General features: G+C 41.0%; 1 protein-coding gene across 2 annotated transcripts in view; it reads left to right on the top strand.

The window, feature by feature from the left end:
• Positions 1-21007, top strand: part of LOC110983065 (ligand-dependent nuclear receptor corepressor-like protein) — a 28490-nt gene extending 7483 nt beyond the window's left edge. Inside the window, exons 2-7 of one of the 2 annotated variants that reach the window (XR_015427564.1) lie at positions 7118-7183; positions 11530-11615; positions 12572-12704; positions 14102-14273; positions 14594-19289; positions 19327-21007. Coding sequence is in view for 1 of the 2 variants with exons in the window: in XM_022241978.2 (XP_022097670.2) it covers positions 7118-7183; positions 11530-11615; positions 12572-12704; positions 14102-14273; positions 14594-16475 (2339 nt within the window). In the remaining variant the exon portion in view is untranslated. Of the gene's footprint in view, positions 1-7117; positions 7184-11529; positions 11616-12571; positions 12705-14101; positions 14274-14593 lie in introns of both variants that reach the window. The other variant, XM_022241978.2, reaches the window with a different exon arrangement.
• The last annotated feature ends 102 nt before the right edge of the window (positions 21008-21109 follow it).

The raw sequence follows: 21109 nt of genomic DNA, 5'->3' as shown, positions 1-21109 counted from the left end.
TTAAAAAGATTCTATTCGACAACTTTCAAAAGGAATATACCAGTACCCATAAAATGGACGGGGGTGTTTTGGAAGATGAAAGTAAATTTTAGAACATAATCATTGGAAATCCATGACATGTTGATTTCTTTTGAATCTCTGAATTAAAAAGTATAAATGAATGGGAATAAGCATGTGTTTGGCCGGGCCTAAACGACCGTTAAAAAGGGCTCAGGAGACTGAACGCTGCAGTTGCATCCATTCCCTTAGCCGGTCTTAAATGCACGTTTAAGACCGGTGAAGTACATAATTTATTCCTCTATTACCTGGTGTGTTCAGAGTAATTGAAATACGGCTTATTAAATCTCTTGCCCCTTTTAAGAACAGACTGGAAGCGTTTTTATTTTGTTACTGCTTTGAAGTAATGTAAGTTTTAATTTTTAATCAGATTCTGTGTACTTGCTGGAGTTGTAATGTTTCCTTGTGTAATATTTTTTTAATGTGCACATGATTGTATGGAATGTGTGCACTATCAATGTAATGCAAATAATTATTAATTGCATCAGTTTGGAATTGGTGAGTAAAAGTATTAAAATACTATGTACTAAAATAAAGCACAGGACATGTTGCATGCACACGCACCGGTACAGTGTACTGGGTACAGTACATGTACATGCTTGCTGTACACATTCCAAAGGGACATTTTTAGGATCAAAACTTGCAATGCACCAGTATTTAATACATACATGCACATACTCATGAAAAGTACTCAACCACAAATTCCAAATCTCAAGCTGGTTGATTATGTTCTTCATTATTAAAAAAAGGCAATTATCAAATGAAATATGACCAGTCACAAATAGTCAGCGACCTGTTGAAGAATAAGGGCTGTACTTTACATGTACATGTAGTTGTAGAAAGACATATATACATGTCACACACATGCATCGTTTTATCATTTGTTGACATGCTGTATGACATGATGTTCAAATGTACTGGCACGGTGTGTAACCTTGGTTACAGCGTGTACATGTGTGCAGCGAACATGACATTTGCACACCCACTCCGAGGTATTGTATGTGTATGGTTTCCAATATTTACATGTACTGGTACATAGTCCTCCAAATTAACATTATTGATGTCATTTGGGGGGGGGACACAGACCATACCCCATATCTGAGCCAGCAGTGTACAAAAATATTCTGATCCCATCTGCTGCTTGGAGTGAGCCAAGGTCAGCACCACCAGAGTGAATGATAGTCACTATTGACCTCTTCCCCCCCCCCCTCATTATTACCCAAAAATGTGTTGGGCAGCCAGTGCGCTCCAGCCAAATTCCTTACTAAGTGTGTGAAGGGTACAGTTATTGTACCACCCGAGATGTCTGGCTTTCAGGGGGGAAATATTCAAGATATGATATGTTTACTGGGAGGGGGAGAGAATATATGAGAGAGTGATGTACATGTACACGTACATGTACGTGTAACTAAATTTGATGTTCATTCAGGGATGTTAGAAGAATTTAGTAGTCGATGCTACATGTAGTGTGTGTATATATGTACATGTATGTACATGTACAATGTACTTTGTATCTGTGAGCCATTGGTCAAGACTCATTTGTCCATGTACCGGTACATGTGTACACATGTACATGCATACATGTACATATTCGTGTTCATCAAAAGGGTACAAACAAGGTGTATGCATGGTGCACATTTTTTTGCATGATATGATATGAAGTGGATGTACATTTAAACATGTATGGGTTTCATTGTTTCTGTGTTGCATTTAATTAAATCCTCAATGCTAATAATAGTATCGATACTATTGATAAACATTTCCATGCATGACTAATTTTTCCCACGTATATGTACTGTGAGGTGGATCAAATGTGCCTTACAGTATCCCAAAACCCAACACATTCACTTTACATTAAATATCCCCCTTCAGATTTTCTCTAGGCACCCTGCTGAACCCTTCAGAATCCAACAGCTAGAGCAAGAGGCCTTTTGTTCACTGCTCACATCAGGAAAATCCCACAGAAAATGACCACTATTGGATATCATTGGGTTTAAATTGTTGAAGGTTGAAACTGCAAACAGATTGACCACATCAAATACATGCATGTACATTAACCAGGATATTACACAATAAGGATTAAACTAAAGATACATGTACATGTAGCGGTACATGTAGCCGTGATGTCCACTGTCTTGTTGGGAAAGTGAATATTTTCACCCAAGATTTATAGCTCTACGTGTACATGTACAGTGTGCATGTACATAATGCATGCACTTTAACATGTACATGTGCATTTGTACATAAACATGTACATGTACATGTAGATGTAATCCCATTCCATGATTCGCTTGTAGCAAAGGGATTTTCCCATAATGATCAGTGAAAATGAAACGTCTTTTGGGAAATCACCGGGAGAAACTACCCAGGTTTGTGGGCTTCAACCTCCCATGTACTTGTACATGTACAGGTACATGCACCTTACACACATCCATTGTGGTCTAACAAAGTTACATGTATACATTTACACGTGATGAGTTCCTTGAATCTGTTAACCATGGTTTGTGTGACAAATGATGGCTTTTCTCATACATGGATATAGATACATGTACATGAACACAGATGTGATTCAGTCTACAGATGTACATGTATATCAGTCAAAATGATTTCCAAGTTTCTAGATCCACCTTTGAGTTAAACTTGAGGAGGAAAATCTCTTTGTACCAATCAGTTAGTGTTCATGTATGCACCACACACATTACACTCAAGTTCTCCATCTGGGAGTTCCACTTTTGATTCATTTGTTAAAACTTACTGACAGTACTGTACATGTATGTATGTTTGATAACTTCCCTCTACAAAATTTACTCCTCCCTGAGGTGTAACTGCATTTGATTTGACACTCACTTGACTTCTCACACTTGTTGGGTCTGGTCCAGAGAACTTACTTGGGAAGACATCCAACAGTCTATTGCAAAAGTATGGCGGCTTAGTCGAAAGATGCAAAGTCGACACCATTTTAAACAATTCCCAAAACTTGATGCTGAAATATAGTGGGATGTGACTTACATCAAGTACAAACGGCCAAAAATGTGTGCGTGTTTGTTTGTTGCTGTCAACAGTTTGAAGTCATTTTGAGCAAATTTAAATTAATTGATGCATGACTTTTTGACCTACATGTAGCTGGGTACAAGTAATCATTCATTTATTAGCATGTATTCATGGCCATCTTAACCTGCGGCGAAAGCACGGATAAGCGCGAGGGAAGTAATCAATTGCACTGTTCTTCAGTACCGTATTTCTAAAGATTGTTTTTGTCAGTAGGATACCCAGCTTCAGGACTGCCTGTTTGCATCCATGACCCCTTGGACTTGCTTGAGTGGGATGCAGTAAAGTTGCCAAATTATATTTTACGTGCAGTTTAAGCCCAAGTTTCACGAGTTACTCTGTGTCAGTCATTGAGCTACCGATCTGAGTCACTTTAATACTCAAAGTCACAGAAGTACATGTATAGTGTGCAACTTGAATTCAATGTGGTAAACAAGTCACGAGTTGAGCAGCATCATCATACATGTAATTGTGGGTGAGACATTTGGGGTTATTTACACAAATGTGAAATGGATTGGTTCCAAATGTGCCGGTACCTGTGCGTGTGCATTACTACTGAACAAAGCTGTCCTCTGTATTTACATACTTATGCACATGTATTTTCCACTCAAAAGTTAATTTTTACAGTACAATACAATACATACATGTACATGTACAATGTACGTGTGTACTCTGTAATACTGTATATCAGTATGCTAGCACAGAACACCCTTGTGTCTGTTTGATTTGCAAATTATTTGTCAAGTGGACATGTATGCAAGTATACCTAGATACTTGTACATGTACATGGCATCAACCTTTAAATTTGCCATTTGAAATTTCGTGAAATTAGAGCTTTTGCACACGTAATCTAAGGCATGGTCTGATATTTCCCTAGTATTAAAATTTTGATCTTTTGCACGTACTACTTGTATGATACCTGAAAACAGACATTGTGAAAGCTTACAGAAGATTTGGTTACAGGGAGAGATCTGCATGTGTAATGTAAAACTCATAACAGAAACGTAATTTTGCGAGTCACTGGCCCTAATTTTACCCATATGGGGCCAAATCCTTTGTTCAGTTTCACCTGTACATCTTGTCTGTGCCTGCAGGCTTTCTGCTGTGACGCTATTGTTCATCAGTGCCTGCACAAACAGCGAATTGCGTTATGGATATGTGTACATACAGTGTACATGTATGTACATGTAAGCCTATAGTGCGGCAGAAATCTAGTGGATATTTGAAATTTTTTGTTTTGTTTTGTTACTCAACAAAATAAATTCATTTTTACATGTGCCGTACTAGTAATTGATATTGGAGTGCACAAAGCCGTGGTATACATGTACTGGTACATGTACGGTACCGTACATGAACATGTACATGTACATATACATGTACATGTGCATTGGTTCATGTACATGTGCAGATGTACATGTACATGTGCAGATGTACATGTATATGTGCAAATGTACATGTACATACATGTACATCTGTGCACTGTGGTTAAAAGTTACCGGTAGATTTCTATGTGCAGTGATTTTGCAAGTTGTACATGTAAATTATCTCACAATTTCTGATTTTATCAGGAACTGAGAAGATGGACAACCATTACATGTACAGTGTAGGTAGCAAAATGTTTTGGAAAAATCAAACATGCTTCTCTTTCAAACTTCATGAGCAGGGCAGTAGTTACATGTACATGTACATATTTAAAACTGCCATGGATTCTGTCAAATGATGTGTGCATACCGTGTAGTGTACATCCTCAATGTATTATGGCACTTGTACATGTATGTAGTTGTACGGTACATGTTCACTGTATGGTGTGTACTTAACATGTACATACAATTTACTGGAACTGCACATTCAGTTTCGAAAGGTGTAGGCACTTTCAAAGATTCCATTCTGTGTTTACACAATGCATTGTACCTTACATGCGTGTTACATGTACGAGTACATGTACTGTGTGAACATGTGTACTTGTACATGTACCTGGATGTGAAATAGAAATTATGTTTAAACCATCTCTATTTACCTGATACATGGACAACATGTGTTCATGTACATGTACATAACAAATAGTGTACCACTAGTGGTTGCTGGATAAATTGACTTGAGTATGGAAGATTACGGGTAACTGAAGAGTTGAAATAAACACTTTCAGCAGGATTGTTGAACAATATGCAGCCAAAGTTATACAATGTACATGTACCTGTACATGTATGGCCATGTTCCTGTTGGTGTTGGTTTTTATTGGGGGGTGGGAAGGGGAGGCAAAACTTGTGGTACCTCAGCTTAGTAGAATTACAAATGGAAATGCCCAGAAAATTGACATCCCTATTGGTTTTGTACACGTGTCATGCTTTATACAGTAACTTAAAGAGCACACCTAAAGAAAACACGTTTTCTCCGATTTTATCTGTTCAAATACATGTACATGTAAATATGGAAGCATCCAAATCAATGGCAGTGTCATTTGTCTCCAGAGCTCAACTATAACAAGCTCAAAAGGGCTTCATGCCAAGATGCGAGTTCTGAATGGAGATTATGTCATTCTGAGAAAACGAGGGGAACCCTCGCCCTGTGTTCGTAGTGGATAAACCCTTGTTCGTGTCTAACAGTGCATGTAGCCATTGTTTGGTATGCACAAGGAATTATAAAGAGGCCAAAAATGATTGGGAAAAATTTACTCAAAGCTGCACTATTTATGTACATGTACCGGTACTATACATGCACATGTGTGGAAGTTAAGGCCCCCCGCTTACATGCTACTTAATCTAATATTAGAACACTACATGTACATTTACAGTAATGCCTCATGTATAAAGAAGGATTCCCTGACTCCCTTGTGTGTATTTATACGTACATGTAACATGTGCACATTGCACTTGTTTTGTTGCTTGTCCCCAAACATTTTCATCCAGGCAGTTTCATTGTTTGTATCATGATATTACCGCCGGTTTAATTGAAATTTGTGAGAAACAAAGGCACAGTACGTGTACGTGTAATTCAGATTTTCTGTTGGCACGTTACTTGTATACATGTACATTGTTGTGCATGTGTATGTATGTGGGTAATTCCAGAAATTCAGGGTCCATTTTTTGACTTCCTGTCACATCTGACGTATTATTTTGTAAGTTCACAACACATTTTCTAATTTCCATGAGTGATAAATTAATTCAAATTACCTGCAAAACAAATAGTAATCGTTTGAAATCAATTTCGGTGATATTTCCATGTCAAATAACAAAGGTCAGATGTAACAGGAACACAAAATGTCACACTTTTGGACCCCTCAATTCTGGCATTACCCTTGTACATACTAATTTTTTCTATTGTTTTGACTTTTAATGATAGATGATGGTTGTAACCTTTGAAAATGTGTAAGGTCAGATTGTGGTTACGTACAATGTACATGTACATGTGTGTACATGTATATGTACATGTGTAAATTACCGGCACATGTGGCTTGGAACTACATGTACGCATGACTATGGTTGTAGCAGCAGTCACTTCTCATAGAGTTGAGTGTAATTTCAAGATACAGCTTTATAATTCAGACACAACCGTGCATAATATTTTTCCCTGTCTGTGTTTCAACTGGTGTCTGTGTATGAAGTCAGTTTCACGTGTGGCATTTCCTGCTCAGTTCAGTTTTATTTCCCCAATCCCAGGAATTAAGTTAAACAGACACGCTGACCGTATTCACTGATGTGCTGCACCAAGGGGAAATCTACTGTACAGTAGGACCCAATTTTTTTGGTTGCATGGGAGCAGAAATTCTGGACATTTTTAATGTAAACTTTGTACAGCTGTTTTGCAGCTGCATTTTTGTACCTTCTACATGATTTTGGAACCAAGGGAAAGAAAACAGATAAATTGCCTTTCTCTCATCATTTTTTTCTCCCCAAAATCTGTTTTCTCAGGGCGGGGGAAGGGGAGGGAGACGGCCGTGTCTCCCAGTACATGTACATGTACATGGAGACATTATTGTGACGTTTGTGTTTTGATTTTTTCTTTATACATGCAGGTCTTGAATGCGTTGTGGAAAGCCTTTTTGGCCTTGACTTCGTGAAGAAGATATCTCCCTTCAAAGGTACAGCAGATGTTGATAAATGTTGGGTCAAGGTTTAGTGAGTAGATTTTGGCGATTGCGCAAGCACAAGCGCTCATGTAGTACCCGCTGTTTACGGCACAGTGTGGTGATGCAATGTGCATATATGGGGCTGTTTTCATGCCGTACATGTACGTTGCCATAAAAAGGGATTAACTTCAAATCATCCTGCTTTCAGCACGACATTTATGTTTTGTGACACTGTTTTATCGGCAGATCGTCATTCCCATATTTTCCATTCCAGTGACAAGTCATGGTATGCTGGGAGTGACAGAATGTTTTCATGATTAAAAGTGTACAGTTTGTTGTGGTTTGTTTTTTACTTGTAATAAGAATGCAAAGTAGTCGCATTTCAGTGATCAGTTAATGATAAAAAAGCCTCTTATCTCAAAGGTTTGAGTTGTTTACTGGCCCATTTTTCCTTTTTCATGCAGGTGCCATTTTGAACATGTGTACTTGTGATACCTGATCCTTAAGGGAAGATCTGGAAGAAAATTTTTTTTCCGGGAGGTTGACAAATTTATATTCTGTTAGGGACCTCATTATGGGTTGGACTAAATTTGAAGGGTTTTTTGTATATTTTGAGATGCATGGGTGCAATGGTTTCCATAATTGCCTTCTTTTTTTTTCACATTTCAAAACTAAAACATTTTGACCCTTGTTTTGGGAGGGGTTCTTTTGGCCCCCTGAACCTTTAGTCGTGCTTGCATGATGATAGAACTCCAAGGAGTTTAATATCCCTTTCAGCAAAAAGAGACAACATGAATTATACCCATACATGCTACAGGTTAATTCAGCTCATTTCAAAGGTTCCATTAAAAACCCCATGGGGACTGTCCACACTGGACGCCCCAAGGGAAACTCGACAGAAACCAAATAATACTTCCCACATGTCTGAATATCAAATTTCCTATTTTGGGGGATCAGTGTGTGTACAGGTTTCCTGACACCATTCTCAAAGAAAGTTAGTTCTGTAATGGAGCCAAATTTCCTGGCCAAATCTAGGATTTCCCCCGGGCTCGAAGGAAATTACTCTGGCTTGTGTATTGCCAGTGGACCTGGCATTTTTGGTAGGTGTTCATTCCATGGTATTTCATGAATTTCCACAGTTAAGACATTCTCTGAGGAGAGCTGCGTACGGTTACAACCCCTGGAAAACTTGCCAGCACAGCCTCCCAAGTTGTAGTTCTTTCTGAGAGGGATTGTGGTTTGGGGCTGTTCGCAGTGACTTAAGTGTAATGTCTACATGTTTGTATGTCTGCTGGCATTCAGAAATGATGCTTTATGCAGTCCATTTGATATTGCTCCATCAATGGGGAAATCTTTCTGCGATTTTCTTCTGGCTTGTAATTGTAAAAATTTGCGCATTTACCCGGTATTTTCTGTGACATTTGCTGATCATGTACATGTACATGTGGGTCTTTCTTTTAAATAGGGGGCCAAATATGTGACATGGTGGTCAACATTTCAAAATTGTCTAAACAAATTCAAAACTCGTTGATATGTAATTGATGATACATACATGCAATAAATGGAAATGATTTTTGCTTTGAATAACTACTTGACATGTACAGACTCAATTTGTCCAGTGGTGCAGGAACTTATTTGACATGTAACAGAGAAATTAAATATGATGGTTCTGTGCATGTCATTTTTGGTAGGTAAAGGTTTCTTTTCAACTGTTGCCCATTTTGTTTTGTGTACATACCACATATTCTCATCACTAGTTATTTTTTCCAGATGGGGTTTCAGGTGGCACAAAAATAGGCAAACATTTTCTCCCAAAATTCTTTTTGGCTATTTTTAAGATTATTTTGCAAAGTTTTGTTTGGTTTAACACAAAGTTGCTTAAATAGCAAATATATGGCACAGCTCATAGGTATGCATGCCATTTAGCTTGTGCACCTTTGACCGAAACAGTAAGTGTTTTGAAGTTTTTAGTTTAAAGAGCTTTATGACTTATTTCGGTTTCTCTGTTACACGTGGGAAAATTGTCACAATGCAAACATTAATTTACACTGGGAACTGCATTAGATTTTGTTGTAATAATGGCAACAACATTTCATGTCTGCAGTCAATGAATAGTGATCTCAAATAAATTAGGGATACAAATACATGTATACTCTAAAACTTGTTCATCTTTTTGATGAATGGGAATTAATGCAAAGCAATTTTGATGTCATAAAGCATGACAGTTGTTACCAAACATTGCACATATTGCAATTTCGTGATTTGAGCTGTATGCTAATGTTGTTGATGACGTCACAGTGTGCTGGCCTAGCGGACCATTCACAAAATAGCACCAGCATGCCGAGTCGGAGCAGCACACGCGCGCCGGTGACTGTTTCCCGAGAGGCGTAATGTGCATTGCACTGTTTCCATGTGGTCACTGCCGCCGAACGTTCCGCCACTCACAAGACAGTCGCCGGCGCATGTGTACCGACTTGACAGCACGCTGTGAATGGACCGCTAGACCAGCTTGTCATGACATCGTTAACAGACATTAGCATACAGGTAAACTCGCAAAATGAAAAATGGCGACTTCCAGCTCCAGGACAAGTGTTTCCAATTTGAAGGGGAAAAATGTTTCCTTCCTTCCGTACGCTCATTTTTATTTGTAAGGTTTAAGTGGCTTTCGTGCTCCTTTTTTCGGCATATACGTTGAGTTTCAGGTAAATTTTACCTTCATGTCTTGAGAAGAAACCCGCACCCTGTAATTTTTTGTCACAGTGTAATGTGTAATGAAAACTTCAATCGCAATTTCTTGACGATGAAGGAATGGCGGGAACTTGGCATGTCTGTGTCATGTGACGATCACGTGACAACGCATGCAGGCTTGCAATAGGATCCCGACTTGGGCAAACGTTGGAAGTTGCACGGACTTTTTTGTTTACAACGTAACAATTTGTGAGTAACCAAAATATTTTTTGACGAGAATGGACAGGGATATCTTCCGAAATGTTTGGGATCTCAGACACAAGTTAGTAGGAGGTATTTTTGGGGGGTACTCAGAGTTGATATTTTAGGTTTTCGAAATGATTTGCAACAGCTTTTTGTTTGTTTTTAACAGCCAAAAATGATTTTAGCTACGTAATAACTGGAGGAATGCAATGTAACGTTATATCAGATTATGACGGCACCTGTATTCTCAATTAAAATGAATTTCATTTGGAGATTTATCCGATACCATAATTTACCTTTCTGTTAATACATGTAGGTTAGGTAAAAAATAAATGATTTATTTGTTTTGCTAGTGGTATGAAATGTCATATGAAACAGGTCATCAAAAATGACACACTTAATACCAAAAAAACAGTGAGAAACGATGAGGTTTTTCCCTTGCATTTTTTGTGTAAATCAACATTTTTTAATGTAAATGAATTCAATGTAATCAACACATACATGTATTAATTGACAAATTTGTACATATGAAAATTCAACGGGAAAGTGAGACTGGTCTTGTTTTAAATGGCCCTGATAATTGTGATGTCCCTGAAATTCACATTGGCCCATATTAAAAGAAAGACCCATGTACCGGTACATACATGTACATGTATGTACATGTACATTTCTGCCATTGTATAAATTTGGGGTTCAGCTACATTTTGTGACCCAGTCACATCTGACATATGATGTGGCAAGTTTAAAACACATTCTTTAATTTCCAAGAGTGATTGAGTGATGCATATTACCTGCTAAACAAATAAAAATAGTTTGAAGACAATTTCAATCATCCATATATTTTGATGTCAAATTGCACAGGTTGGGTGTAACAGGGACACAAAACTGTCCTAATTTTGGACTCTAAATTTACAGAATGATCCATGTACCGGTATATGCACATAGATTTACAGGGACAGGTATCTCAGATAAACCATGTTGGTGCATGTGCAACAATATACGACAAGTACTGTGATTCCAACAATACTAAACCTTAGCCTTGCATTTTCACTGTACCGGTAAATGTTGTATGCGTGTATCAGTTCTTCTTCCCAAATTTGGAGGCACCCAAGTCATGAGTGCCTGTTGTCCATATTCCAACCCCATTGCTAATACGACACTGAAATCTGTTACTTCAGTTTTTATCTTCAAAACTTGACATTGCCATGACTGTCACTGCCAATCACTCTCTCGCTATGTGATCATTCCGGGAGAAGGATGCAGGAAATCTGGCAATCAATGGAGGCATTTGGTTGAACTCCCGAGTCACTGTGTCGCACACTGTACACGTACATGCACATTGGTGCATGTATGTGTGTATGACAGAAATTCTAGTCCCCTTTATTTGCGTGATGTGTCTGTGTTTGTTGTTTCTTGGCTGTGTGTAGATGACGAGGAGGATGAGCAGACCTGCCAGGACTGGAAGGGGGAAGAGAAGTGTCTGCTGTGCCAGGCCAGACAGCAGGCCGTGGAGGTGAGGGGGGTGTCCTAGGACAAACCGGATGGGAATAGCATGGACAGGGTGGCAAAGGTGCAGGGAGGGGGGGTGAGGGTAGAGAGGGGACTGATAGCCCCACCCTGTGTCATCCTGTTTGCCACACTCCAATAGTTGCGCAGGGTAACCTGGCTTGTTTTTGAGACTGTAGAGGGAGAGCGTCTATGTATGTATTGTGCTGAGATCCCACCCAGTGGGCAGTTTTAATCTGAATCACCCTGGGAGTTTGCGAGTTCCTTCCAAATGAGCCAATTTACGGTGGTGTGACCCTGTAGGACTTGGAACCTCAAGGGGCACGGAGACCTGGTGGGAAAAGGGGTAGGGCTTCCACAATCCAAGCTTCCCTTTCCCCCCCACAACATTCTCCCAAAACCTCCCGGTGGATTTGGAAAGATTGAGGAGGGCTTGGATCACATGTTTGATAAGTTCCTGCCCCTGCACCTCGCCCTGGAGAAAAACAGGTGGAACAGTGGAGAGATCATGTCAGCACGGCAGGTTGTCTTCCCTGCATGTTGGAGTTGGAAAGTCCAACAGTTAGTCATACAATGGGTACATGCTGGCGTACATGGGTAGTGGCAAAGCCAAGACAACGTGTTAACTGAATGTGGTTTAGTTAGAAATACACGGTTTACGCATATCATGTTGCATGGTCACATGCATACTTAGTATATTGGCTGCCATACATGCTGAGTACCTGTGTCTACAGTACGTGTACATGTATTTATGTGTACACGTCGAAATCAGAAGTACATGTACTGAGTTTCATATTGAAATGCCCGTTTTGAAGTATGAGCGTCATTAGACAACACTTGAAATAAATGAATTAGAAGGATAAAGGCACACCAGGTGCAATGTCTGTTTGTTCTTACAAGTTCCAAGGAACATTGCACAGCACTTTGTAAACCCTTGGAATATTGTTGCCATCCATTCATCAGGATACCATTGCTCAGCACCAGGCCTACATAGACAAGCTGGAGTGTGGCTTGACCAACGGCCGAGCTGGCCGGCCGGAGCACACGTCGCATCAGCAGAGGCTGCAGCGGGCGGAACAGTGGCTGGCCAAATCAGGTAGGGTCGCCATGGCAGCGGTGTGTCCGTTTCGTGAATGCGCATTGCTCTGGAAAGCCAGACAGCCTTAGTTTAGAAATACTGGTTTTGTGTTCGTGTGCAAGGTTACATGAAAATTTCTGTGGTCATGGTAGGGGTTAATGGGAGCACACTGAGATGAATGGTCCGAGATCTCAGGTAAGTTTAATATGAATGGATCAGAATATTTTTTGAATTTTTTGAGATGTGGCCATTGGTTATTGGCTGGTGTTTACTGTAGATTAAGTTGTTTTGAAGTCGTGTTTAATTTTGGTGGTCATTTGAAAACAGTGATTTTCTTAGGGTTTGGGTGAATTTGGAAAATATCCATATTTATGTAAACCTGAATTATCTTCTGCGTGACCTTTATGAGGAACGAGTGGTCAAAAATACACAGAGCTTATGCTGTGCCGAGGAAATGTGCAGGAAATGTTTGGAGCTTTCAGAAAACAGGGTTTAAAGTTGGCTAAGCATTTCCAGGGGTTATGGCCCGCGGGGACATTGTATTCACATAAATAACAATGCAAGTGCCTAGATTCGTCCCGGGGTGAGTATGCCTTCTAAGTCCATGTTATTAAGGATTGCAAATTGTCAGGATTTATCCGGATATTTAACTGGAATGTTGGAGGTTGAATTTTTTTCAGATTTTACCACTTTCTAGCATTTTGAATAAATAAAACCAAGTACGAGACTCACAGTTCTAGCCATTGGTGAGAGAAATCGCTCCCTTTCCAGCTATTAAAAGCCCCCAAAGTCGTCGTTACAACACCTCTGCTGGGTGTTCCCTGGATTTCTCCTTATCCCCAGTCTCATGCCTGCTTTTTTTTTTAAATTAAAAACACACAATCTCTTTTCGGCATGTGGAGCCCACGCACTGTTTAGCAGTGTTACATTTGAGTCTACCACCAGCCCCTATAAGTCCATCACCAGCCCATCACAAGTCATTCAGTCTCAATATTCACAAGCTATTCAAATTAACTGGGACAAAAGCACTCTTTTGTTAGTTCTGACTGGTTATGAGTTTTATTATGAAGGGACCTGTGATGGACTCGACTACTACAGTGCTTGCTAGTACCTGCACAGGAGAATTACTGTACTATTTGTATGAGGAATACATGTCGTCAGTGGGATTCCTGAACCAACATTTATGCATACATGTACTTTGCATGATTTGTGCATTTCTCAAGGAACCACAACCGCTATTATGATCAGAAGGCAGAGGCCTGGCAGAATGGCATGTTTAACCTATCTGTAGCTTGGTGAGCCCAAATGCCCTGCGTATCGGCATGCAATGGACTATATTATGCCTTCCCATTTTTGAAATTGTTTTCTTTATTTTCAACCCCCTCCCTTTTTTTTCGCTGTCGTCCCTCACTTAGTGAATGATATCCACACCCATGAGGTGGAGTATGGCTCGGACGGAGAGCAGAATCAGCCACTGGACCTCAGCCGGCAGGGCAATCTGGAGAGGGAGGCTGCCCTGAGTGAGGGGGTGCTGGGCCTCTCCAATAAGCAGCACATGCTCAAAGTGCCCTCGGTCACGGTCCACAGGTGAGCTGTGAGGCATTGTGACTGACACTGTCGTCAAAAGGCTAACATTGTTAATGATCTACTGTGATATTAGCTTAGCTGTGAACTGTTCCATTACGGACTGAGAATAGTGGATTTTTGTAACTTTGAAGGTGGTTCACACACATTTTGGACAACATATTGTTCTGCTTTGTGTATTTAATATTTCTGTACACATTTGTTACAGTGTCTTTTTGTGATTTGTCAACATGTAAAAATTTGAATGGACTTTTAAGAATTATGAATAAATAAGTTTGTTTTTTTTTCTAAACTGCTGATTTGTTTCCCACTTCATGTTGAAGGCCAGCCAAGAATAAAATGGGTCGGCCCACCAAAGGGTATGGCTCGGCCTCCTACACCCAGGACGACTTGAAGCTGGCCCTTCAGGAAGTCCGGTCTGGCAAGGTGGGCACCCGGCGCGCTGCCATGCTGTTTGGCATCCCCCGTTCGACCATCCGCAACCACCTCAACCGCCACAGCTTCCTTGTTGTGGAGGAGGACAGTGACATCTTGGAGGCGCAGGAGCTGGCCGACTTTGGCGGCCGGGGGAAGGGCGGCCTGGAGGATGGGCTCGGTCCCGACGGGAAGCCCCTGTCCAATGGCAGCAGGTTCCACGCCCAGGACGAAGGCGAGGACATCGTCGCCCGCCTCCGCAGCTTCTTGGTCGGCCGCACCATCCCTGTGAAACACCTTGACGAGGACCTGGAGAACGGCATCAGTCAGGAGATCCTGCAGGACCTGGTGGCCTCCTGCGTCCGGCTCAGCCTGGTGGCTGGTCTGGATGTGGACCAGTTGCACAAGGAGAATATCACCAAGCACCGACAACATCAAGATGAAGAGTCCAAACTACCGCAGCACCTCTTAGAGAAACTCATACATTGCCATTTGACTGCCGAGCAGGCCTGTGCAAAAGTCAACGGCAGCTGTGACCCCAAAGCCTTGAAGACATCCATCAAGCAGCCGCGCCCGCAGACTCTGCCTGACCTTAAGATCCCCCTCTACAAGCCCATGAACTCGTGCTCGGATAACCAAGAATCGGACAGTGATGAGAACAAGAACGACAAGTCAGACAATCAGGATGGAGGGGACTTGCAGAACTGGCAGCAAGGCTACAGCCTGAATTCTAACAAGCCCTCCTCTCCGCAAGCCTCTCAACGATCTGGCTGCTCTCAAGACGGGTCAGGGAAGCGCCCAAAGCGAGGTCGCTACCGCTGCTATGACCGCGATTGCCTGATGCAAGCAGTCAACGCCGTCCAAAGAGGGGAGATGACAGTCACTCGTGCTGGGAACGTCTTTGGTGTTCCGCATTCCACGCTAGAGTATAAAGTGAAAGAGCGCCACTTGAAACGTCTCGGCAAGCGAATCGGCAGCCAGAAAGTCAAGACGGAGTATGATCCCGGGGAGCCGTCCAGCACTCAAGGCCTGCCAACGAGCGTCTACCAACAAGAAGCCCAACAGATGCCTGCGGTCAGTGATGTGCACCGGCCTTTTGAGAGCTTCGCTGAGAGGCTGCGCGCAATGAGTGAGAAGCAAGCCATGCACAACAACCTCAATTTCCTCAAGCAGAGTCTGGCTGGGCCCCAGCAGCAGCAGCAGCAGCAGCAGCACCAGCAGCCCACTGCGTACCTCGCCCAGACCTTGCTGGCCCCGGCTCTTGGCATCAGCCCAGAGCTGGCTGACAAATACTACGTGCTCGACGGCCAGCATGCGGCCGCCTTGGCCTCTCACTCCCTGGGCCTGTCCAAGCACTGGATTGGTTGGCCTGTGCACCCTGCCTTCAAAACTGCCGCCTATCCCCACCTCAAGGATGGGCTGAATGGAGGCCCGGCCGTCCTCTATGCCGCGCCTGATCTGGTGGGCATGCGGAATTCCTCCGTGAGTGACGCCATCAACCGGCTGGTGGAAGCCCAGATTTACGACTCTCTCTACGGTGGGGAGCCTCAGCCGCCGACTTTGAGAGGCACAGGTAAGGGCGAGGGTAGACCGAGCCAGTTAGAGTCCACAATAAGAGAGGCCTTGGATGCGGGGCCCTCAACATCTAGTGTCAAGCAAGAGCCAGCATCTCCTGACGGGGTCCGAAGCTATAATTCGGGGTTGGGGGAAGGGTCCAAGAAGCGATCTCACCTGCCTGATGGTGAGCCACAGCACATTGCTAGCAAAATATCAAGAGCCAGTCAGGAATGACAACTGCTCTGCGTACTTGGTTGTAAACTTAAAAAAATTTTCAACGTTTTGGCACTTCTGAAAGAAGTCGGTTTGACAGGAATGCAGTTAACAAGTACACAAAGGTTCCTTGTACCATTGGGGGTTGCAGGGAAAAAGGATGCATTTTCTTTTACCAGTTTTTGCTCTTACCAAGTGAACAGGAAGAGCCCCTGTTGCAACTTGGCTAGATCTTGGGATGTCAAAATGCTGCATAGGAATATTTTACTCGCTTGCGGTTTATTCTGCAGTGCACAAGATATACTTTGCTTCTTAAGAGGATGTTACTGCAGGGATGCATGTATCCGAATACTTGCCTGTAGCAACATTGTTTTTGGTCCTGTACATGTTAAGATATTGATGAAATCTTAATGACGCACTTGTACAGTTGTACAAGGAGAGTGTACTTTCATTTTTATCAAAATGATGAAATAGTCTCCGGGTATTAGCCAAGGTGCTAATAGCAGATTTTTAAGCAACTAGGGTGTGCTACAACCTTTTTAACTTATACTTAACTGTGTTTAGGAATAGCTAAATATTTCTCCTCTCCCTTTCTGTTTTTGTAACTTTTTAGGATGAAATCAAACACAAATTTTCAAAAACTATACATTTGTATTTAAATTGTAACTCTGTAATTTTTTTTTCTTTTAAAATGTAGAGTGCATTTCCTTTCTTCTTTTTGTTATACTTTCCACATTTTTTTTCCTTCTGGTACTTCATAAAATTTTGCTTCTCTATATCTGTGTTAGGTAGAAATGTAGTAGGGTTTTACGGTTGTGAAATTCAATTTTTGGAATGGGATATAGTGCATAGTTAAGAGACAACCATTAGGCAATTGAAGAATGTGTATACACGTAGAAGGCCCCCCAAATAGTTAGGCTTTCTGTTCCTCGGCCTTCCCTATTTTGACGTCGCGATCCTGAAAATCATTTTGGAGGTGAAAAATTGTGGGAAAGATTGAAAGTGGAAATGAAGAAAAAATTACGCCCTTTTTAGTTTGAATGCGGTACACAAAGGTTGAACAGTTTATGCTTGCAACTAGTATCACAAATACCACCCATCCACTGGGGCAGCCGATTTTCACTACTTAATACTTCCAGCTATACATTGAATCCTCAGTGAAAAAAGCATAATTTCAAAACAAAATTCTTATCTGTCAAGTAATGGGAAGCAGAACTATATTTTTGGGCCCAAGTCCTCCAGAGATGTAGGAACTCTTGAAGCGATGTGGTTTCATAGTTTTTACGTGTACATTGTATGCACATACACGTACATGTGTACATGTACATCAAGGTTGAGCATTGATCGTTGTGTTATTTGATGCAGTTAGCCATCACGGTGCTTGTACATTAGTCTTTGATTCAGGAGTGTTTGTGATGGGCTAAGCACAGACACATTGTTTGCTACATGTATGCACATTGTTCATACCGTATGCCTACATGCACACACTGAAGTGAATGTACGCATTGCACATGTACACGCCAGCGCATGTACATGTACTTTGAATATGTACATGTACTAGGGCATCGCCCAGTGCCTAAGGCATTGCAGTGCCCAAAAGTACATTCAGCTGAGTTGTCTGAAGGGATGGATTTCTTGCTCTTTACAACCTTACACTTGTTGAAATCTTTATTCAGGTGAAGAAAGACTTTGTTATAGTGTAGACTGAAATTAATGTTTACCTCGTCATATAAGTATTACAATTGGTACAAAGAGAAAAAGAAGAAAAAAATAAGAAAAAAATTTGTGCAAAAATCTGAATTCTATGCTCACTTATAGTGAGCAGTTATATTTATCTGTCAGTTTTGGTTTCCTGTAATAGTGGAAAATAGTCTATGGTATATGTTGATATGACTCACTAGTGCAATCTGAATATAGCCTCCTGGCGGGAGTTTATAGGTGTAGTATATGATATATTTTAGACCTCATTTTGTTTCTTCAATTCTTCATCTTACACCGTAAAGTGGTACGTGGAAATGGACACATGCCGTAAATGCATACTATTTAACATTGGATTTAACAACTCTGGGCTTTTACTGTAACAGGACAGTACAGCCGAGTTTATTTGGCAACTGTGTGCAAACTCCTCTGTGTAGTAAATATATTCACCTACATGTAGGTACACTTGCGTGTAGATTTGGTGTCGAAATTGAAACTAAGTGGTACGAGTGAAGTAGACGCACGTTGGGAAAGTTTGGTCAGTGCTGAGACTTGGCGCCGTGGCGCCACTGTCTGTGTACATGTATTTGTGACGCTGCTGTCACCCCGCACCTGTGCTGTTCTATTGTGCCGTCAGTTGGATGTTTGCTATGGTGTCTGGCACAGGTGGATTCGGTTATGCCAATGGACTCCCCGGTTGGAATTCTCAAAGTGCAACTTTACATTGCTAGCTCTCAAGCAGATATGAGACAAAAGTAGTTTGCTCAGCGTGCCGAGACCTTTTAAAAATGAGCTGCACTATTGTAAAAAAAACTTTAAAAGGATAATTCAGGTAGCTACAATTACCGTACATGCTGGTGCAGATACACAGTCGTGATAGAATCATGGGTTAAAAGACAAGACCTCTTGAAAATTTTCCTTAATGACTCCACTGCGGTGTCTTTTTGTAAGTGGTAGGCTAGTATCTTTGTGACACTTGAAAGTACTGCTGGAAGATGTTTATTTCCTTGAAGTACATGTACAGTGGGATTTTCCTAAGAGGACCGGTTGTTTCCCCTTCAAAGTTCAGGACCTACACATGTAGGTCCTGAATAAAAAATCCTGAATTCTAAGGAAAATAAACAGATAAAAGAAAATGTGCTAACCCTTTACGTTAAACATAGTAATGACAAAGACCGCCCATTTGTTACAATGGTACACGCTCTAGAAACCTTGTACGGTTCTGTAAACACAGGGTCCAAAATCTGCAGTATACCATAGGATTATCAAGTCATGACATGACAGCACCGCAATCTACACACACGTACATGAAATAATGTGGAGAATATTTGACGTGTTGATGTAAGGTAAGAAAGCACAATCACTGTGTATAATTCAGTCTCTTTAAATGCACCAGGACAAATCACACCGTGAAATGCAGTGTACCACTGTAACTGAGACTGATGGAAAATGAATGCGTTTGGTCGTTAACATAATGTCTGTTGTGGCTGTGTGTTGATAATGTCAACCATAAATTCATTTCATCTTGATACTGCGTGGGCGTGTGTGCGTGCACAGCGCTCCTTTTGTTTACGTCAGTTGTGGGTGTTGAACGTGTACAAGTCTTGATCATGGCGAGCTTGATGCACTGTCTTGCACATACACGTACATCCACAACGTGAAACTTCATGCAAGAAAGATTGTTTATTGGTAATATTAAATGGCACACTTTGCTGTACGTGCACTGTATGGGCTTTGTGAGGTGTGCTTGTGCAGACATTTAATCTGGAATCATGAAATTTGATGTGACTACTGAAGTGCCAATAACAGGATATTTGTAATGATTGCCTCGGTACTGGGGAAGAAACAATCACAAAGTGTAGAGTTTGTACTTGTATAATGTGTATTAATGAAGCTTTGTCAAAACATTTGTCAATGAAAGTCAATGCACTGATTTAAATGACATTTAGACCCATGTTCTCATGAACATTACTTGGAAAATCTGAAAGAATAACCGTATTTTCTCATATCACACGTCTGTGTCATAAAAACGTGTATTAACCAGTTATTTATTAACATCCTCAATATGAGCATCTTGCCTTTATTTGCAATTCTTCATCTCATTTACAAAGAGATACCAATCCAGATATGTGCTTATCTAGAATTAATTTATTAGACACCTACATGTACACGGCAAAGCTGTTGTACCATCACATGCAATTGCATACAGTCAGTAATTATATATATATATATATGTGGAAAGATACGATGCACGCCTATTTATTTGTAATTACATATGTTAATTTATTTTGTCTTTATTTGCCCATGGGCATATTTATTATGCTACTTTTCCCCCGAAAACCTATGTGCTGTATTACTAATGTGCAATTTGAGAACAGTTTATTTAGGAGTCTCTTGTGCCAGGCAAAAGAAGACAAGTAGAGTGTAATTTTTTTTTACCGCTTTGGCGCATCAAAGGGCTAAGATAGTTAATCTTGTGCGATATCCTTAATAGATTGAGCCTATTATGTAACTTTTTCCCGCCCTTGTCCCCAGAGACTGATGGACAGTAGTAGTCACGTTTCAGTGTCTTGGAAGAAATGCAGAGAAAAGGAGAGCTTGACAAAATAGAGACAAAAACCTTGAACTGTAATGTAATGTCAGGTAACAAGATAAAGAACCCTAATGATTAGTGTGGTTTGTATTTATGGAGACAAGGTCGTTTGTTATTTCACGTAGTTGTCACACTTCGTGATGGGTTGATACAACTGTACTAGTACTCAGAGTTTACTCAGTGAAGTGTACACTGTACCACAAGAGAATCATGTGCCTATTAACATTAAAACATACAAGCATTGTACTTGTGTTCACCAGTATTACGAGGCTGTTGTGTAATTGTTCACGTTGAGTTTGTTCTCGTGTCATTTGTATTTTTCTTGGGTTTGGTTACTCGGATTACTCAGATCCCTCACATGTGT

Source organism: Acanthaster planci, linkage group LG13 (assembly GCF_054643075.1).
Source record: "Acanthaster planci isolate LZ-2023a linkage group LG13, COTS_SCS, whole genome shotgun sequence".
Lineage (NCBI taxonomy): Eukaryota > Metazoa > Echinodermata > Asteroidea > Valvatida > Acanthasteridae > Acanthaster > Acanthaster planci.
This window is presented reverse-complemented; position numbering and strand designations above follow the sequence as displayed.